This window comes from Chionomys nivalis, chromosome 22 (genome assembly GCF_950005125.1).
Source record: "Chionomys nivalis chromosome 22, mChiNiv1.1, whole genome shotgun sequence".
Classification (NCBI taxonomy): Eukaryota; Metazoa; Chordata; class Mammalia; order Rodentia; family Cricetidae; genus Chionomys; species Chionomys nivalis.
In genome coordinates, this window is record NC_080107.1 from 18,947,523 (window position 1) to 18,966,648 (window position 19,126).

Here is a 19,126-nt window from a genome sequence, read left to right on the forward strand (position 1 = left end):
TTATGAACTGGATTATATAACCAAAGATTTATAACCTCATTTTAGGTGGTTGTTAAATATCTGCTATGCCTCTATCATGGTGGTTAAGAAGTGATTTTGCCCTTGGGACATTTGGCAATACTTAGAGACACGTTAGGGTTTTGCTCTGAAGAAAAGCTATTAGCATGTGGGATAGAGAACAGGGTGAGGTTGAAATGCTCAACACTGCGTAAGAAAGCTTATAACATCAGTAGTCTTAAAATGTTGAATGCAATGAAAAATTGAAGCAATATTCTTACTGTTCAGGAGCAGAGAGAGCTTTGCCTAAACTATTAGAAAAAGAAGCTACATTTTCAGGCGTTGCTTTGTTAGTATAGACCTAGCCAGGTGGTGTTGAATAAGCATCAGTTCATTATTTAATCTTAGTTCCTTTCTCTTGCAGTGACTAATTATAAGCAATTTGAATTGCGATGTGAGAAGGATGTAAATGTAGGATGAATGCACTTCTAATGAGAGACCACGTTAGACTATATTATTTCTTCCAGAAGAAGTCGCTCTGGTGTGGGAAGACAGGAAACGTTATGGGTTGCTAAGACAGGTCGTCTAGGTTTGAGCCCCAACTCTGCTTTTTACTGATTCCACCATGCCACCATTATGAATTCACTATGAATTCTGGGGTATTGCTACTCCATTATGAAATGCATCAACAATTTCTCCCCCTGGTCTCCATGGGGATTACAGGAGGTAACAGTGGAATCATACTTTTAGTAAATATGTGTATAAACATCCCTCCTGTTTATAAGGCCATTTTTTCCAGTGTTGGGAATAGATCCATAGGCAAAACAAGCAAAAGTCTATACTTATGAAGTTGGAGAATAGTGGGAGAAAAAGAAAGAAAAGTAAACGAGTACAATACAAAATGTTGAGAGATGGTAAGAGCTATCTAAAAACTGCAGAATAGAAGAAGGAAGGTGCATAATGAAGGGCTAGTATGCTTGCATGATTTGAAACAAAATGGCTGCAGAGGTCTTTAGAAGTCACATTTGAGCGATGACCTGAAGAAGAGTGAACAAGGGGGCTGAGGACAGGCACTTTCTGGGGAAAGAGCTGGCCACACAGGAAGTCACAGGAATGGCAAATGTCCTCAGGTCAGTTCCCGATGCCAGAGTTCAAAGAACAAGAAATCCAAGGAACAAAGTGGAAGAAAGGCAAAGCAGGGATGGGGGGCTGGATGGGTAAAGATGGGACAGATGGTGAGGAACCTCAAAGAGCATCGCAGTGAACTCCTGGGGCAGACAAGTGTTAGCTAGTTATTGTTACTGTTGGTAGGAAAAAAATGTTCCAAAATGTATGATAGCTTAAATAAGAACACCCATACCCCTGATTTAAAATTCTGTGCCCTTCCCGGAATGATTTTAAAAGCATACTTCATTTAAACAAAATGGCAAGGCATCTAAGTGCAAAGGACACAATTCTAGAATTCTCTTGGCCAATCTGCTCTGTGGGTTCCTTTCTTGCAGTAACCACCCACTCTGCCTAGGAGACCCACTCCTGACACAACAGAGAAAGTCAATGTGGGTTTTTTTTTTTTTCTCCGCTCTTCATTTGTACAGTGGGAATAGTTTTCCCAAGCCACCCGGGCACTTAAAGCCTAAACTTCTCTAGCTGTGCTCTGTATACAGTAAGATTTTGCTATTACTAATTCCTGGACAATATTTGTATTCTACCCTTAAAAAAGAAAATAGCTATTTAAACATAGTGCTATAACACACTCCTGAGTTAGTACATATTAATAATGGCTAAGATTCTGAACACAAACGTTTGAGAATATTTTGATACGGAGTAGGCATTTCAATGTCATGTTGTGTTATTCTCTGCTCTCAAACGTGGAGAGGAGAGTCCATATCCAACGTTATTGTTTTAGTAAATACTCTTTTCCAATAAAATCATAAACAATAGTGTTTGATGAAGCTCTCAAGTTTACTCAGCTTTCATTTGAAATTGAAATTAAAGAGGGAAGAAATCCTTTCTATCCAGGAGCAGGTTCTTGCTGCCCTACTACTTAAAGCAAATTATTTTCATAAGTGAAATTTCAAATCATATAGGAAATTTCACTTACCAAAGTGATTTTAAAACCCAAATGTTCCTTCTGCTTTTAAAATATATTTCCCCTATTAAAACCTAGCTTAGTTCTCCTCCAAATATAATAAAAAGAGGCCATGGTATAATTGGAGTAGCCTATTTTATTCTGTGTTTTGCAGCCAAAGGCCCTCCAAAAAATTCCCTAGAGATGGAAACACAAAACCACAAACCACTTAGAGAATTCTTCATTTAACTGTTAAATTCAACGAGATTCTTAGCTTGTCTTCCACGCCTTATATTTCATGGGTGAAGAATGGGCCCACTTGCTCCTCTTTGCTCCAGTCCCCCTTCTCCGTCCCTACGCCTCTCTAAAGACTAACAGCTTAGGAGGGGGCATGATTTGCATGACTGCAGAGGGAAAGTCACAAGGTCCTGTGTGATGCAGATGTCCCTGCATCGGGGGGGGGGCCCACAAAAGCACAAGGAATGACTTTCTAATCTCCTGTGTGACTTGGTTTTTGTCCATCTTTTATAGGTCCGCTTAGACCATGTACCCAGTACTAGCAACTCTTCCAAACTTATCTGTACAGGCAAGATTTGCTTTCCAAGAGGAAATAAAACCCCCTTGTGATGTCCTATTCATTTCTTCTGCTTGCTAAGCCACATACACATTCTGTTCACAGAGCTGGTCCTGAAATGCCCCCCCACACCGATTCCTTGGAGAAAGAACTCTGTGAGACCTAAAGTACTCCCAGCTCTGCCCCGCGTCTCCTTTAGCATTTCTTTACTTTTCTGTGAAATTTGTTAGAAATGGAAGGGCTTGAAGGATATCAGCAATTTTTCTTCTTTCGAGTTGCTGTGTTAGAATGCCTCAAAACAGCACAAACTCCAGTCATGCCCTGTTAAAGAACGAGGTAAAAACGTAGCTGCAAACTCTGCCTCATGGACCTCTCGTGAACTTCAGAAAGCATCTCACCTTTGCATTTGGAAACCATTCTCTTTTTCTGTGCACCTTTTTTCAAGAAGAAACTTGGCTTTTTGTTTGTTTGGTTTTGTTTTTTTTTTCTTTCTTTCTTTCTAACAAAGTCCTAGTTAGAAAGATCTAAATGGACAATTTGTTTTGTGTTTTTATAGAAACCTTGTAATAACATATTTCTCCTAAACTTTGCCTACCCTGTTTTCAGGGAGTCTGTTATTATCAGAGATAAAATTCTTAGTGGCGCTTGCCACTGGGGTGCAAGGTGAGCCCTTTAATTTACTTTATGCATACCCCCTCCAGCTCCCCCCCCCCCCCCCGTCTTTATTGTGAGTAGGTTAGCTTTAATAACAGCAGAGACGCTTCTGCGCATGCATTCAGAGCTGACCAATAACAATGTCTCTACAGTCCTACGGAGGTTATGTTTCATCCCTGGCCCTTGCATCCGGAACGGGTCTTTTCAAGTGTGGGATAGCAGTGGCTCCCGTCTCCAGCTGGGAATATTACGGTATGGAAACATTTCGTAAACGTTGCCGCAAAAACATTTAACACATAATTACTCTGTATTTGAGGTTGCTAGGAAAACAAATTATGTAGTTAAAGTTCACCCCAGCATCATTGGGGAAAAATATAACCTATAAACGAGGCTGTTCCTATAATTCATTATTATTTTGCTGTGACCACCTTCAGTGGTTCAGAAGATCTCTTCAAGATCATAAGAGGAAGGATTCTTCAGAAATCCGGTATATCTTATTTTTTCTCAGAAACTTTGAGTCCCTGTTAAAGCAAATCTTTAACACCAGAGCTAACTCTGTTTTTGAAGACACATAACTCCAGCAAAGACAGCTTTTAAGCAAATCTTTTGCAAAGTCAGGCTGGGGGCCAAGGAATTCACCTTCACACTACAGTGTGGAGCACAGCTCCTTTACTTCACAAGTCAAGTCAAGAGAAAAAAAAATATGTGTGTGCGCGCGCGCGTGCACGTGCGTGTGCATGTAATTGAAAAGTATCCATTCCTGTGTGTGCCTGTTTTCGTGATTAACCTCAATGCAGAATGCTTATTTGAAAGTAACTCTAATAACTGTGCAAAACAAAATGTTAAAGAGCTTCTAGACTCTCTTTCTCGTCTGGAGTAAAAATGAGACATTCATGCCTTACAAAAAAATCTTTCTTTATTCAGAAAGGTATGCATTTGTGTGTTTGAATATGTGCGCATGATGTTGAATCGAGCAAATCTGGGGGACACGTTGTCATCCCAGATGCAACAAGACACCAGTGAAGAGACCAGGGGTGGTGGATTTTGCACTTTATTTTAAAATAAAATGAGGCCGTTCCCATCTCGACACTCCCTCAAGGAGAGTACAGGGAAAAGCTTAAGAGCAGCCTGTGAAAGGAAACTCTTAGACGCTCATGTTTCCATAATATTTTTTTTGCATTGTTTCTCGGACCTCAGTGAGTTATGGAAAGGACACCTTCCTTGAGGCCACGCATGATAGCAAGGAAAACAAGAGCTCGCCTCAAAGGCTCCCTATGGGAGGACTGGGGCACTGTAGCTAATGTAGGAGTTTCATAAGGTTGTGAAGTGACATGTAGAAAGTGGAAATAACACACACGGGCGTCTTTTCACAGCATCCATCTACACGGAGCGATTCATGGGCCTCCCGACAAAGGATGATAATCTCGCGCACTATAAAGTAAGCATTTCCCATTGTATCTAGGCCACTAATGTATTTCGCATGTGTTAAGTCATTCTAAAACAGTGATTCAGAGTTTTGCAGAATCAGTTCTGGATACCCTGGAAAAAATTATGATCTTTTGTTAAACTGGAACGCATCACTAGAATGAAATGTTACTCTTTGGGGATTCGATTCTTTCGCCATCCTCCTTTCCCTAACCTCCCTTTTCTCATCTCCCCTCCCCACCCCCAATGCCTACACAGCTTGAGCGGGCATCATTTATGCCTAAGGTCTCACTCATATGTAACATATGACACATAAACTTTCAGTTTTTCAAACTAAGAATCAGATGGAAGTAATGCAAATGATGATGAAAATGTGTTGCTCTGACTCTTAAATATTTATCAACCAAAGCAATACATAATTTCAGTATTGGTGCGAAGTCCATTGCACAATGATTTAGCTAGTTTTCTATTAGAACTTTGCAGCAACTAAAATGTTAATTTTTCTTCTTTTCCAGAATTCAACTGTGATGGCAAGAGCAGAATATTTCAGAAATGTAGACTATCTTCTCATCCACGGAACAGCAGATGGTGAGGTTTAAGCAAGACTCTTACACATAAAAATACTGAGCCAGCATCACTTTGTTTAAGAAACATTAAGCATCTTCCTATGCCTGTGCTCAGGGTCAGTACCTAAGAGTCAGGGACATTTCCATAGCTGAGCGTGATTGCTCGCTGTTGACAATGTCAAATGCATGACTAGATAATTGTCGGTGTTCATTTCCAGGCAGTACATTGTCACTCTAGGCTTTCTGGTATTTAGCAGCACTTTAACTCTCTCTCTCTCTCTTGATCTCACTCTCGCTCTCTCTTTGTTGCAGATAATGTGCATTTCCAGAACTCAGCACAGATTGCTAAAGCTTTGGTTAATGCACAAGTGGATTTCCAGGCCATGGTACGTGATTCCGTTTTACTCTTGTTCATGACCTTTGACCACTATGCTAAGAGACAGGGGTCTTGCATATATATTTATATAGTTATTTATTTAGTCAAATCTGGAAAAAAACACAGCTGGTGAGTAGAGAAAGCAGAGTATTAGTAAATGAATCATGGACTTTTTTTCTGAATCCCCTCAAAAGTTGAACCACCTATGCCATATAAACTGGCCTGAATCATATAAAATAAGGTAATTTGCAAGATTGAACAGCACAAATATGTAATGGTTCTGAAGTCCTGTGTGCATAAGTCTAGGTGCATCAGAGTTCCTACAGAACCCAGGAGTAGCAAAGCAGCTAAAAGGTTCTGTTTATTCAGTAAGAAGCAATTGCAAGATGTTCCCAGAATCTCAGTGAATTTCCACAGTTCCATTCAGCTAGAGAATCCGTTCATCTGTCTGTGCTCAGGGCCTGGCACATGTATTCCAGGTTGCTAGAAGAATGCAGAATGGGATCAGAGAAGGCAATGAGGCCAAGACTGAGAGTAGAGATTGGTAGCCGGGGTGTCCCTGCTTCAATAAATGTATTTTCTCCCTCAATTGTTTATATTGGATGGGACTCCAGAAAGGGAGTTCCTCAGCTTTTAGAAGATTGTATTTTTAAAATATAATTTACAAGAAGCGAGATGAGGTTTTGTGGCCTTTGTTTATTGTGACTTCCTAAAAAAAATTCAACTAGGAAAATGTATAACATTACATCATGGCCTTTGCCACCTTTAAGCAATGAAGACAATTATCCTACTGCAATCCCTCCAACAAGGAAGTTTTAAGTTATGTTATTCCCCTTTTTTTCTGTTACAATGGTGTTTTAAAGTTCTATAAAAGATATTTATGCTATTGTGACAGATTACATCGTGAATTTTTCTGAAGCAGAGAATTATATTTACAGGCCAAAAGCTTCTTGGAACTTTTGAGTTACCAGGATCCTAGGGAAAATTAAATACAACGTTTTTACTTTTCACATGAAAAACAAAAGTGCCGGAAAATAAAGTAACAGACCTAATGCACCAGTTCTGGGAGCCAAAACTCTTGATTCTAATCCCCAGGATGCTGGCCCTTAGAAGAGCTCATCCTTTAGGATGTAAAACAGTACTGGATATTGATAAGAACTCTACTCTTTCCTGTTCCCAAGGTTTGCTTACAAACAATTGTATTATTCAAGGATTCTTAAAAGAATCTTCCAAAAATATTAGGAAATTTACTGTGACTATACAGTCCAAGAAAACCAAAGCGAGGTGTGTTTCGTAGCTCCAGGGATAAAACCTGCCTCTCTCCTTTGTGTTGCAGTGGTACTCGGACCAGAACCATGGCCTATCATCTCGCGGGTCCACCAACCACTTATACATCCACATGACCCACTTCCTCAAACAATGCTTTTCTTTATCCGACTGAACCAAGGCAGGTATTAGCCAGTCTGGGAGCTTCGCGTGGATGACGTGGACCATGAACATTGGAAAGGTCGCTAACAATTAAGGAGGGTTCAGAAGTTCAAGCTCAATATTGTTTACATTTTCTTATACTCTGTGGAAAAAGAGAAGAAGGGACCCAGGCATCTCACTTTGGACACAATGGTTTTTATCTCCTGCTCACTTGGGGTGAAATAAAGTCAGAAGTTCAAGTGATGTCTTGTCATTTGTGGACGCTAGTTTCAGGCTCTGTGCCATACTGTGGGAAATACTTCTATGGGAAAAATACTTGACTAACTTAGTGTTCATAGAGGAGGATAAACTAGATGCAGTTTTGGGGGGTTTGTAATGAGTACCCCAAATACTGGGACACATAGCACAGAGTAAAGGAAGGCACCGTTCTGCACATGCAGTGATCGAATCTGAAAAGTCCACACTTTCTGCTGTCCCTCTAACAAATGTTTTCTAACTTTAATTCCAAAAATTTCTCTAGTCCTGCCAATTATGTTGATAAGGGAAAAGTCAGACTTTTGAATCCAAGCTCCTTTTAAGAAATACATTAAACCTGGAAGTGATATGACTTTGAATTTCTACAGAATTAGTAATAAACTCTACCTCAGATTACTGAATTACTAAGTTAAACCAACAAAATAAAACTGTCAACAATATCTAAACAAGAATAATTTACATCTATATACCTATCTATTACCTCTGAAGTTTTACATTCTAAAGTTCATTTCAGAAAATAGAGAGCTACAATGCCCATCATCGATTAGAAACTCTAGGTAGTTTGCCATCTCTGTGATTGCCACACCAGGACACCAGCAGATAAGCGGGAATGAATTTGGAAGCATCCACCCAGCACTGTCGAGAGGGCATTTTATTTATGTTTCCCAGCTCTGGATTGCCCTCGGTACTCCACCCCTCCCCCAAAATTGTCTTCCTTTCTGGGTATAGGTTCCATGCCCTCAGAACCTCCTCTCATTTTTACAGCTGGAAGACCCACTCCAAGTGAAGAACAGGCACTTGACGGTTCACAGGTCACCATTTTTTTCCAAAGCATGAAACAGTCCTCAACCCAAAATCCTTTCTACTGCCCAGTTTTGAAAGATGCTTCTCACTCTGGCCACCCAGTCTCACCTCCCACAGCGACAGGGCTGCAGAGTAGCTGGGGAGCTGGAAAGCCCCTTCATACCTCCAGAAGATTGTCTCTCACCACACAGAGAGGCTGGCTGTCCTGGGCCACAGAGAATGAGGCCCCCTAAGTATCTGTTCCCCACAGCACAGCCTCTGAAGCAAGCCCAGAAGGGTCTTCATCCTTTTCCAGCTTGGGAGGAGAGAATAACCAATAGACTTTTCCTAGCGGTACTCTGCCTAAGACTTACTAACAGGATGTCTATCAGAATGCTTGGTACATCAACAAGTTGAGTTTCACATTTTTGTGGAATGTGAAAAGCCAGTTTCTATATTAATGTACAGAAATAACTGTGAGCCTCAGACCTCTGCTTCTGGGCACACAGAAGTGACTTCCAAAAGACAACTCCTATCAGGTCATTTCCCTCCTTAGACATCTCCAGGGAGTCTCCCCATTTACAGATTAATCTTTACCTCAACTGCACAGCACATGGACACATGATTCTTTCACAGTCTTTCCCGTGCAGACTTCTCCTAACCTTTCTCCAATAAGAACTCCATAAGAACTGAATTTCTCCTAATGTACCATATTCCTTCACATCTCACCACACAGAGAGAGTCTAGTGTAGCCGCTAGCCATTTGTGGCTATCTTAATCCAAATGATTAAAAATTAGATGAAATTAAAATATACTTTAACCATACTTTCCCCAAGGAGTAGTAGGTACCGTGGGAGATGTGTAGATTTAGGCTATTGACATCAGCACAGAGAACAGTAACGAGCAGCCATATCCTAGAGCACTCTCCATGGCTTGAATCCTACAACGCACTGTAACGGAGGAATCTCACCAACAGTTCATTACAGTCACACCTCTCTACTCGTGGGAGAGGGAGGTTTCCTGCATCACTTTTGATGGAGCTTAACCTGACCCTCTAGGAAGAAACATCTAGGTCTTCCTTAAGGCTTTGACTGTACTTACGTTCATTCATTGACTGGTTCACTCAACAGACATTTGCTGAATCTGTCTGTGTACCAGACATTGCAATACTCTGAGGAGGGAAAGGCAGGAATTTGACTGGAGATTCTTTAATATTTACATTTTATCCTGTTCCACTAGATTCTCTTTGGGGCATGGAAGAATAGAAGGACTGTAAACAACAATGAGAGCTATTCTAAGTAGAAAATGCCAGATTAAAAGGATACTTCTAGAACATAGTACCTCTTTTCTTTCAAAACAAAACAAAACAAAAAAAGACTAACATAGTAACATTTCTATTTTCCACATTTTACTCTTGGATTATTTGGAGTCTACAGAGTGCACATCACAAAGTATCCACCTACTACAACCAAGAGTTTCATCAGCTCATTCACTAACAGACACAAATCACTATTTTATGTACTGTGGGTGACTAAAAGAAAAACAAAACCCTCATACACGATAAGAAGAAATCGTAAAAGTGTGTAAAAAAAATTTCATGCCCTCCCCCGTGGTCCTGGCCCTCTAACTACTTGTCAAGGTTTCAAAGTTTTAAATGATAGCGTAATATTTCTTAGAAAGAGTGAGGAAACAGAAGCAGGTGCATGGGAAATTTGGTTAAACTCAACACAAACGAAGGAACGTCTACTGCCGTTTTGTTTATTTATTTTTTTAAATTTACCTCAGAGTACAAAGTGTATTATTTATTTCCTTCAAGGAGCCCTTCCCTGGGTTGGCACAGTGTGTGCACTTCAGGGGTTACTAAGATGAGTGCATGTCACAATGTCTCCATTTTAGGCTGTTTCAGTAAAGGCGAGTTAACGAATCTGATTTTCCCAACATTTAAGCATTTTTTCAGAAGCTGACAGATCTTTATGCAAATGTTGTTGCCAAGCTGTTTGTAATGGTGAAATTATACTTTGACAGTAACTCTTTAAAATATATTAAACCCAGCTAAGGTTTTTTTGGAAATGTTGCCAATTAAGTGACTTTAATGAGCTTCTTGATGGCAATGTAATTAAAATTCAGATGTTCTAATTGTTTAAAAAAAATTAGTTCTGGGAAAGTAAAATAAGCAAATGTAAAATGAATTAGGGCTAATTTAAATGGTGATTATGTGGTCTTCTTAGAAGATTCTACCAAAACAATGCTTTCAATTATGCTGTTTGTAAGGAACAAATAAGGCTCCTAGCAGAGATTTCAAACTGAATCAATAAAGCCAATATTCTGAGTTTACCCAATAAGACAAATTGAAAGACTGTGAGTGTGGCAAATCCTCTGCAGCCTGAGAAAACCTTGTTGAGACACTTCCTTGGCATAGTGGACAGGTACCTTGGCAATTCAGTGTGGGATAATTTTTAATTTGGGGAGAAATTAGTGCCTGGACCTCACCAAGCTATTCAGGGAGAAAATGATCTGGCTTGCAGCAAGGCCTCTAATGACCACCTGCTTGGATCATTGGCATGCAATCCCAGCATGCTGCTCACAAACGCTTCTTTTGACACACAGGTAATGTCTTTGGCAAGCTAGACCGGTATGATTCCATTTCATTGGTTTCTAATTAATACTCCATTATTGGCTACTTTCTTTTTTTTAAAAAAAAAAAAAACTGCTTTGACACCCTACATTTTAACAAATATTTGTTGGTACAGCATGGCATCCTTTGCTGTGTGGTTGGTTATGGACAGGCTGTGTTCTGTGAGTGAGAGGAAGGCTGAGTCAAGCGGAGGTCACAACCTGACAACCCCGCTTCCTTCTTTGATAATTACTGTTCACTGACCTGCAAAGACAGAATCACCTGTGCCAGTCATTAATTGCTGGGAACAGGAATGCTTTTCCCTACAATAGAAAGTAAACTTTGGAAATGCGTGTCTTAAGGAAACACATAATACAGAATAAAAGTGGTCAGTACGTGTAAAACACACCCACTCACACATAGTTCAGGTTGCTATTTAACAATTCTTTCAAATAGCTTTCAGAAGTGTTTTAAATGTTTTATATCATGCTGATAATAAGCTACTTTTCCAATGCTGAGCAGTAATTATTAAAATCCAAGAACTAATACATTTTTAAAGATATGATGGCCAAATACTGATTTTTAGTATATACACAGCTTTTCGTACCGACAGGAAACATTGCTGCTATCTTGTTTCCTTTAGAAGATTAAAGCAATGCTTTCCCTCATAGAACATTCCTTTTACTTCAAATGGGATACAGCGTATCCCACATGCCATCCTTTTACATACAACCAGTTCATAAAGGCTCACTTTAGAAGAAGTTCACTCTAGACAACAAGGGCAAAATTAGAGTACCTGGTTTGAATTTAAGTTACAGCTACATAAAATTCTTCAATTTCCATACATTCCCATTGTTTCTTTTTCTTAACAGCGAAGTAGACGTAATCACACTTCCCATTCCATGGAGCTGATTGGAAGCTTACAATAGATAATATTTGTAGAGCTAATACTGTCTAACTCATAGGAAATTTGAGGGTTATTATTTAACACAAAAAACACTTTTCATTGTTGTAAAAAATGTAACTCTTAAGAAATTGATAGCTTGAATCTACTTATATTATTTTATTTATTTATTTTGGTTTTTCAAGACAGTTTCTCTGTAACTTTGGAGGCTGTCCTGGAACTAGCTCTTGCAGACCAGGCTGGCCTTGAACTCACAAAGATCCTCCTGCCTCTGCCTCCCCAGTGCTGGGATTAAAGGCGTGCACCACCACCACCTGGCTGAGAAATTGATAGCTTGAATCCAAAGTCAATAATCTCTTTCTCTTCTCAACACATTTAATATGGGTTAGAATCCCTAGTCATTTCTATGGAATTCTCCACATACACCTAGAACAATGGCCTTTTAGGAATGACAAACATTAAGGCTGTAAGTCTCCAAGACGCTCACCTGCCTTGGCACTTATCCTAAATGAGTGAGTTACTCTTTTACCTCAACAACGACCTGTCTGCAAAACCTAATGTCTGCAAAGGTGGTAACCTTTGAGGCCCAATGTTGGCTAATCGCCTCTGAGAAACACAGACTGCCAGAGAATTATGCAGATAAAGGCTATGCATTCCCTTCTTGTGTGATCTACGGCACACCTTGGATCCCCACTTTGATAATCTTTGTGGTTTTCATTTATCAAGCTTCTTTCTGTTTCAGAACTCAGGACATCTCTTATCTACTTGGCTGTTGGTTGGGTCCTATGTAGATCTCAGCTTAGGTGTCACCATTGAAGGAATGTCTCTGGCCACCAAGTTTTATGTTGCCTTTACCACAGTCAGAACTGTTCAGCCACATTCCTAAATTTTGCTTTCTTGATAGCACTTAGATATATCATAATTGATCTTACTTATGTGTGTGTGTTATTCTGTCCCTGCAAACACCAGAAACTTCATCTGTTACTTACCGCTTTACATTCAGTGCCAAGACTAGACCTGAAACAAAGGAGGGAAAGCGGCTGTCAAAATCTGCTGACTCAGCCCCCACATTGTGTGCCTAAGAGGCCCCACGAAATTATAATGTTTGTGTAAAGCTTTCCAAGGAGACATGGTTTAGTCTTCCTGGAACTCAGAATGTAACAGAACTTTGTTGCCCCACCCCCTAAGAAGAGTAAGAAAGGAAATTCCTGAGAAGCATGCTGCCCACAGCAGAACAGGGTTAAGGAGGAAGGGAATCTTAATCAGAGACAGAAAAGATATCAGCCTTTTAAACAAAAATAATTTGGATTAGGAAATAGAAACAGCCTACTGCATTGTCCCAAGTTAGATATTTGCTGCCTCTTGATGAATCATCAAAGGGACGCCACATACTGAGGACATTTGGCACAAAATGTTCAGACTCAAGGCATCAGATGAGTATATGAAGTGCTATTGAGGAACCTAGCAGCTTTTATTTATAAATACTTCTTTTCTCAAAATTTTCTTCAGGGTATAGAAATCTTTACCCTTTAAAAATACTAATTTTAAAAATGTATTTCATCTGATAAATATAGTTCAAGTACTAAAGATTTATTTTACACTATAAAACAATTCTGCCCATGGCTTCCTGTCTCTGCCCTTTGCTAGATCTCAAGTTCAACTCCAGGAAATTTCGTTGGTTCCGACTTTTAAATTCAGATGACAATGTGAAGTCATGCGAAACAACTCGATGAATGAGCCTTCCAGAAATCGTACGTCGTGAGCCATATTTTTGTCATTGATGATTCAACATGAATTAACTGAACTTTCTGAGTTCCCACCGTGGCAGAGGAGGCTTGTGCTCCTCTGAATTGTCAGAGTCCAAATAGCTGTGTTCTAGTTCTCCTGTTTTAGCTAGATCTTCTCTTTTCCTAAGGTTCGGTTATTCTTTTCCTCCTTATTCCATAGAGATAGAGCCATGGCTTTCAAATCAGTATGGAACACTAATGAGTCTCTTTAACGTACCATTTTTAGGGATCGGATAGAAAATGCTCCATTGGACAGCAATCATAGATCCCCTAGGAACACTGATGTGGAAATAGCTCATCTGACCTAGGCAGCATTGGGAGAAAACTATTTTTAATGGGTTATGCTCACCATCACCATCTACCACTGTCCTTGGTGAACTCAAATGCTATTTGAAAATCTGTTCAATAAATTATTAGACAACTTGGCCTAGAGTTCCCTGTTAAAGTAGCCTTTGAGGCCATGCAGACGATTAGAAGGAGTAAATACACCCAGTGACCAAGGATGGTCAGTTACAATGAGGTCTTCTCAAATTAATGGTGGGAGGTTGATGAGCTAAGAGGAGCATCTAATGGCGTGACAACTACTGTCTCCCACAGCTGCTTACAAAAATAGGTGACTGATTTTTCCAGACCTTCCAAGTTCCAAAAAGAGAAACCAGAAGAGTGGGTTTTAAACGTCCCACGGGTATCTATCTGCTTCTACTTTAAATTTAGTGCGCTTTATTTCTTTTGAGTGTAAACTATAACTGAAGCTCCATGTCCATCAATCTGTTTAAGACAAGAAACTGTAATTTTGAAATGAAGATATATGTGTTTGTGATTACAAAGTAAAGTATATGTCCCAGATCATCTGCTCGGGTACTGTGAACTCTCTACTACTTCAAGTTGACATGTGATGGTGTCAGTACCTCTCTTTAGACACTCTAGAAAAAGAACAGTGAAGTCCAAAGCCTTTCCAGATTACATATTACTGTCATTAGTCAAACATTCAATACATGGGAGGAGTTTGAGAAGAAGTAGGGCAGTGATGCAGTGATGATTATGCATGACATTCTCCACAAAATATAAAATTCAAAGAATCTAGTGTCTACATACGTGCAGCCTAGGTAGTTAGCTCTTTATTATCAGTTGTTAGAATTTCAGTGCAGTCAGTGGAGTGTCCATTAGGTAGTTGTTCAATAAAGATAGGTAGGCGGCTATTGCAGAACTTGTTTCTGGCCTTAGCAAAACTGTGTGTGTCAACACACAAGCTATCTCATCTGTAAACCTCACACATGCCTCAAAATGATGCCGGCTTTCCAATCTTCTTGCCATCTCTCCTCCACTGGCATCTTCTAGTGAATATCGCCCCTGCACTGCACACTCCCAGGCCTGCTCCGCTGCCAACTCCCACACCATAGCCACGAAAACAGAGGTGGGGGAAGGGTTGGGGGAACACTTTCATGATATCACTTAAGAATGGTCTCTAAACTAACAAGGGCTCCATCATGACAACCACACTCCAACTGTCAAAGAATAGACTCCAATCGGAAAGAAGCCTGAGTGTGCAAATCTCAAGTTTCATTTCTTCAGATTACATTTTTAGAAAGATAAAAATAAAACTTCACAAGAGTCGCTGGAAAATGCCTTTCAGGTCTGACTGCCTTTTTAGTTAGTAAAACAATCAAATTTTGTTTTAACAAAAATCATGCATACCTACAAACTGTCAAAGCACCTTCAACATTTATTATTTGCTTTTGCAACTTAGAGTAACAAGAGCCATAAAATATTATTTACCTAATCTTCTTAAGTGAAAAAGTCAAGTCCTAGGAAAAACACAGTAGGAAGTTCTCTTAGTAGATCCACGATGAGTTTATTTATTAATTCATGTTTTATGTTTAGAAATAATATGAATTTAACAAATTTTACAATGTATAATGAACATTGTAAATAGAAAAATGTTCATATCATCCTTGTGTCATATTTCCCAGGAAATATCAAAGTAATAGAAACTATGACTATATGGCTAACAAGTATAACTTAAAACTATATAATGAATTCATTAAAATGTTATCCATTTTTGGAAAAGATCTAAATACTTATTATATACATGTTTATGTGTTTATATAAATTTTACAGACATAGTCATATATTTATATCTATATGTGTACATATGTAAACATATAAAAATTCTTACAATACAATAACAAAAAGATGAATTCAATTTTAAAATTGAGGAAAAAAATCTTCAATGAACCTTTATTTAAAGAAAGTATACAAAAGTCCTCAACAAGCTTAACAGTTAGAAGAATAAAAATTAAAACCCCAGTTAAGTACCGCTGGTTATGGGCACTGCAGTATTCTCCATAACAGCCAACGGATGTAAGCAGCCCAAATGTTTACCAAATCAGTGGGTGAAGGGTTGAGCAGACTCACACACACACACACACATACATATACACAATAGAATAGTACTTCAACATAGAAGTAGCTTCGCAAACCACAATATAAAGGAGTAGTGAGGCAAACCAAATGGAAGAGGCTAAACAAGGGGCTATTTGTATATTTCATATATGCAGAACGTCCAGAATAGGTAAATCCCAAAAGGCAGGATTTTGATTGGTGGTTGTCAAAGAGTTTGGAGGGAAAGGCGATGAAACACTGCTTGCAGGCTGTAAGTTTTTATTTTGGAATGATGTGAGTTGACAGATGGCAGAGGTGTTGGTTAAAAGCAGTAAATCCATTGCTCAACTCGCTTTAAAGGGTATAATTCTTATGCAAATCTCACCTAGGTAATTTTAATAAGCTATGTTTTATATTATCTCAATCTTCAGCGTAAACAATCCACAAGAACTTCCAGGTCATCTCTACAGCAGAGAATCTGCTGTAGGGGGAAGTGTATTCTGGATAGTTCCTGGGTATTTGACTCTTTAATGTTATGGAGACACCAATTTTGACCCATTCTTTTTGCCAGTATACAAACAACAAACAAGTAAACAGAAACCATTTTCCTTTACAATAAGAGAAGTTAAGGTTTAAGTTCTACTTACTTTAACCACACCTGTGCTGAAAGCAGTGGCTCTCAACCTTCCTAATGCTAAGAACCTTTAATACGGTTCTTCATGTTGTGGAGACGCCCAACCTTAAAATTATTTCATACCTACTTCATAACTCTAATTTTGCTATGTTATGAATCATAATAGGAATATCCAATATGTAGGGTATCTGATATGTGACCTCCCCCAAAGGAGTCGTGACCCACAGGTTGAGAAACACACACACACATATATATATATATATATATATATGAAGAAACTAATATTCATCCCAATTTCCTTTCATCTCACAACCACGTTTCATACTCTCTGAGCAGTCAGAGGAATTGAGCATGGCAGATAATAGAAACTCACTTTTTAGATTTCTGCATTATAGTTTTTAAACTCCCCTCACTCTTCCAAAGAGACTTTTGCACACCCAACCTTGTCCTGCCCCTAACCGCCGCTGCCTTCAGTCTAGACCATAGAAACAGGAACTTTAGTCCTAAGTGCTTCAAATGCCCTCCTTGAAATCTACAGCTATTGAAGACAGAAAAACCAAACATTGTGTACCAAACATTGTGATTCAGGTAACTAAAAACAAAACCTCCTCTGTTGCTTGGGAGAGGGTTTGGAATTTTCTCAGAAAGGTGAACATTGAGTAAACACATAACCCAAAATTTCTGCCCCTAGTTATTTGCACAAAATAATTAAAGATATATCTATGCTAGATCTTGTCCACAAATGTTCAAAATGGCATTATTCATAATAGTTTAAAAGTGGAAACAAACCAAATGCCCATCAGACAAGAAATGAGGACATGAAACACCATATTGTGCATACACTGGTCTATTATTCAGCCATAAAAAAATGAATTGCTGGCTACTGCTACAATATGGATGAACCTTAAGGCAAAAGATGTCAGACATTATCGGATACTTGAGATCGGTTCTAGTGTGGAATGTGAAGAGAAATCTAACATATAAAGACAGTATAGACTGGCAATGGTCAAAGGCCCCGAGAGAGGACAAGAAAGCAGATGCCAAAGAACGCGGGCCTGCTTCTTTGAATGATAACTATGTTTCCAGGGCAGAATGGCCAGACAATTCCCTGAGTGTCCTCAGAAACACCAAATCGCACTTCCCTGTAGCCACTGTGTAACACTTAAAGATCTTGCACTTGGCTATCTGACATCTGTGAGTGGATTTGACCTAGAATAGATTGTAAGCAGCCGAAGGCCTACACAGAATAAATGGCAGCTCTTTCTATTCCTAGGGATTTGCTTCTCATTCATCAACCAAAAGAAAAAGCCTGCCCTAAGTCATTGGGAGCATTTCACATTCCACTCATATTATTACCATTTAAAAGACCTGACCTACGTCTGAGTGTCTAATTTAATTCAGATGAAAAACAAAAATAAATTCAGCAAACATGTTGTCTTGGTGTTGTGTGCTGACCACTAGAATGAATATTACATTTTGCAACAAAATGTTCATTCGAACGTGCTTTCAAATTTATCATTTTTAATTTAATGCTTTAATCAATGACAACTGTTCTATATGATATAGTTATTGAGGACAATAAAATGTTAGATCAGATTTTTAAGTGAAACCATAAATGCAGATACTCAATGCAGTATCCTGAAGATATGACAAAGCGGTCCAGAAAGACATGTAGGAGTCATGGTTGTTGGTTTCATGTTGGCTGGGCTGACGGGAAAGGATGCTGATGAGCACAGAGCAAACAGAGGAGAAAGCAGAAGAGTTTCTCCTCAACTTTAGGAAGAGCAAACAGTTCATATCCCATTGTGGTCTATCAAAAAGGATTTTGACTAAAATGGAAAGGGATTCTTACTGAGATAGGAGTAAGAGATCAGCCTCTATGTTTCCAGCAACACAGTAGCAAAGAAGGGTCCTTCTAAGGGACCCATCAGCCAACAATTGTTAGGACTTCAGTCCTAGATGTGACGTTGACCACAGAACAAACGACTTCAGTAGTTCTTTATGAAATGAAAACATACAAAACCACTTTCCAGGTTTGAAAAAAAAATAAAACAACTAAATGATAAACTGAACTCAAATAAACAAAGCTCTATCTAAAATCGGGCAAGGGGCTATGGCTTTATACAACGTCCTCCATCGTTTTATTGCTCCGCGGCACCAGAAAGCTGGGCCCATCTTCACAATCCATCTGATTACATGTGACTTGGCGACGCTGAGTAAGTCCCAGGCGGGGGCAAAGCTGATTACAAAGCGCAATGAATAGACAACAGTGTTGATGACTTCATTTTATATGTTCGCATGCATGCTTTTAGTATTCAGATCTCAAATGTTACATTTTCTAATGGCTGAAGTTACTTCCTTTCCGAGAAGACTTTGAAAATGACAATGTTTTAATTGGTTCACATTAGAGACTCTGAGAAGCTTGAAGAGAAAAAAAAAAATCTTTCCAGATGAGCAAGAGGTTGGATAAATGTAATGACATATGGTTTGTTTTTTTATAGCTACAATATGCAAAAAATAGTAGCAGCATAGCACATGTATTCAATGAGATATATGTATTTATACACATAAACATATATTCTGCTTATACATTATGAAATAAGGTTCTTTTGTACAAATGTGATTTTTTTGTTTTCTTTCTCTTTCTTGTTCCCTTTAGGAATAAAAATAACAACTGAA

At 38.9% G+C, this 19,126-nt stretch overlaps 1 protein-coding gene across 1 annotated transcript in view; it reads left to right on the top strand.

Annotated features, from left to right (window-relative positions):
- Fap (fibroblast activation protein alpha) overlaps positions 1–7,289 on the top strand; it is a 69,450-nt gene extending 62,161 nt beyond the window's left edge. The window contains exons 22-26 of the mRNA XM_057755748.1: positions 3,446–3,545; positions 4,667–4,731; positions 5,234–5,306; positions 5,597–5,670; positions 6,997–7,289. Coding sequence (XP_057611731.1) covers positions 3,446–3,545; positions 4,667–4,731; positions 5,234–5,306; positions 5,597–5,670; positions 6,997–7,101 — 417 coding nt within the window. The 3' untranslated portion in view covers positions 7,102–7,289. The remainder of the gene's footprint in view (positions 1–3,445; positions 3,546–4,666; positions 4,732–5,233; positions 5,307–5,596; positions 5,671–6,996) is intronic.
- The last annotated feature ends 11,837 nt before the right edge of the window (positions 7,290–19,126 follow it).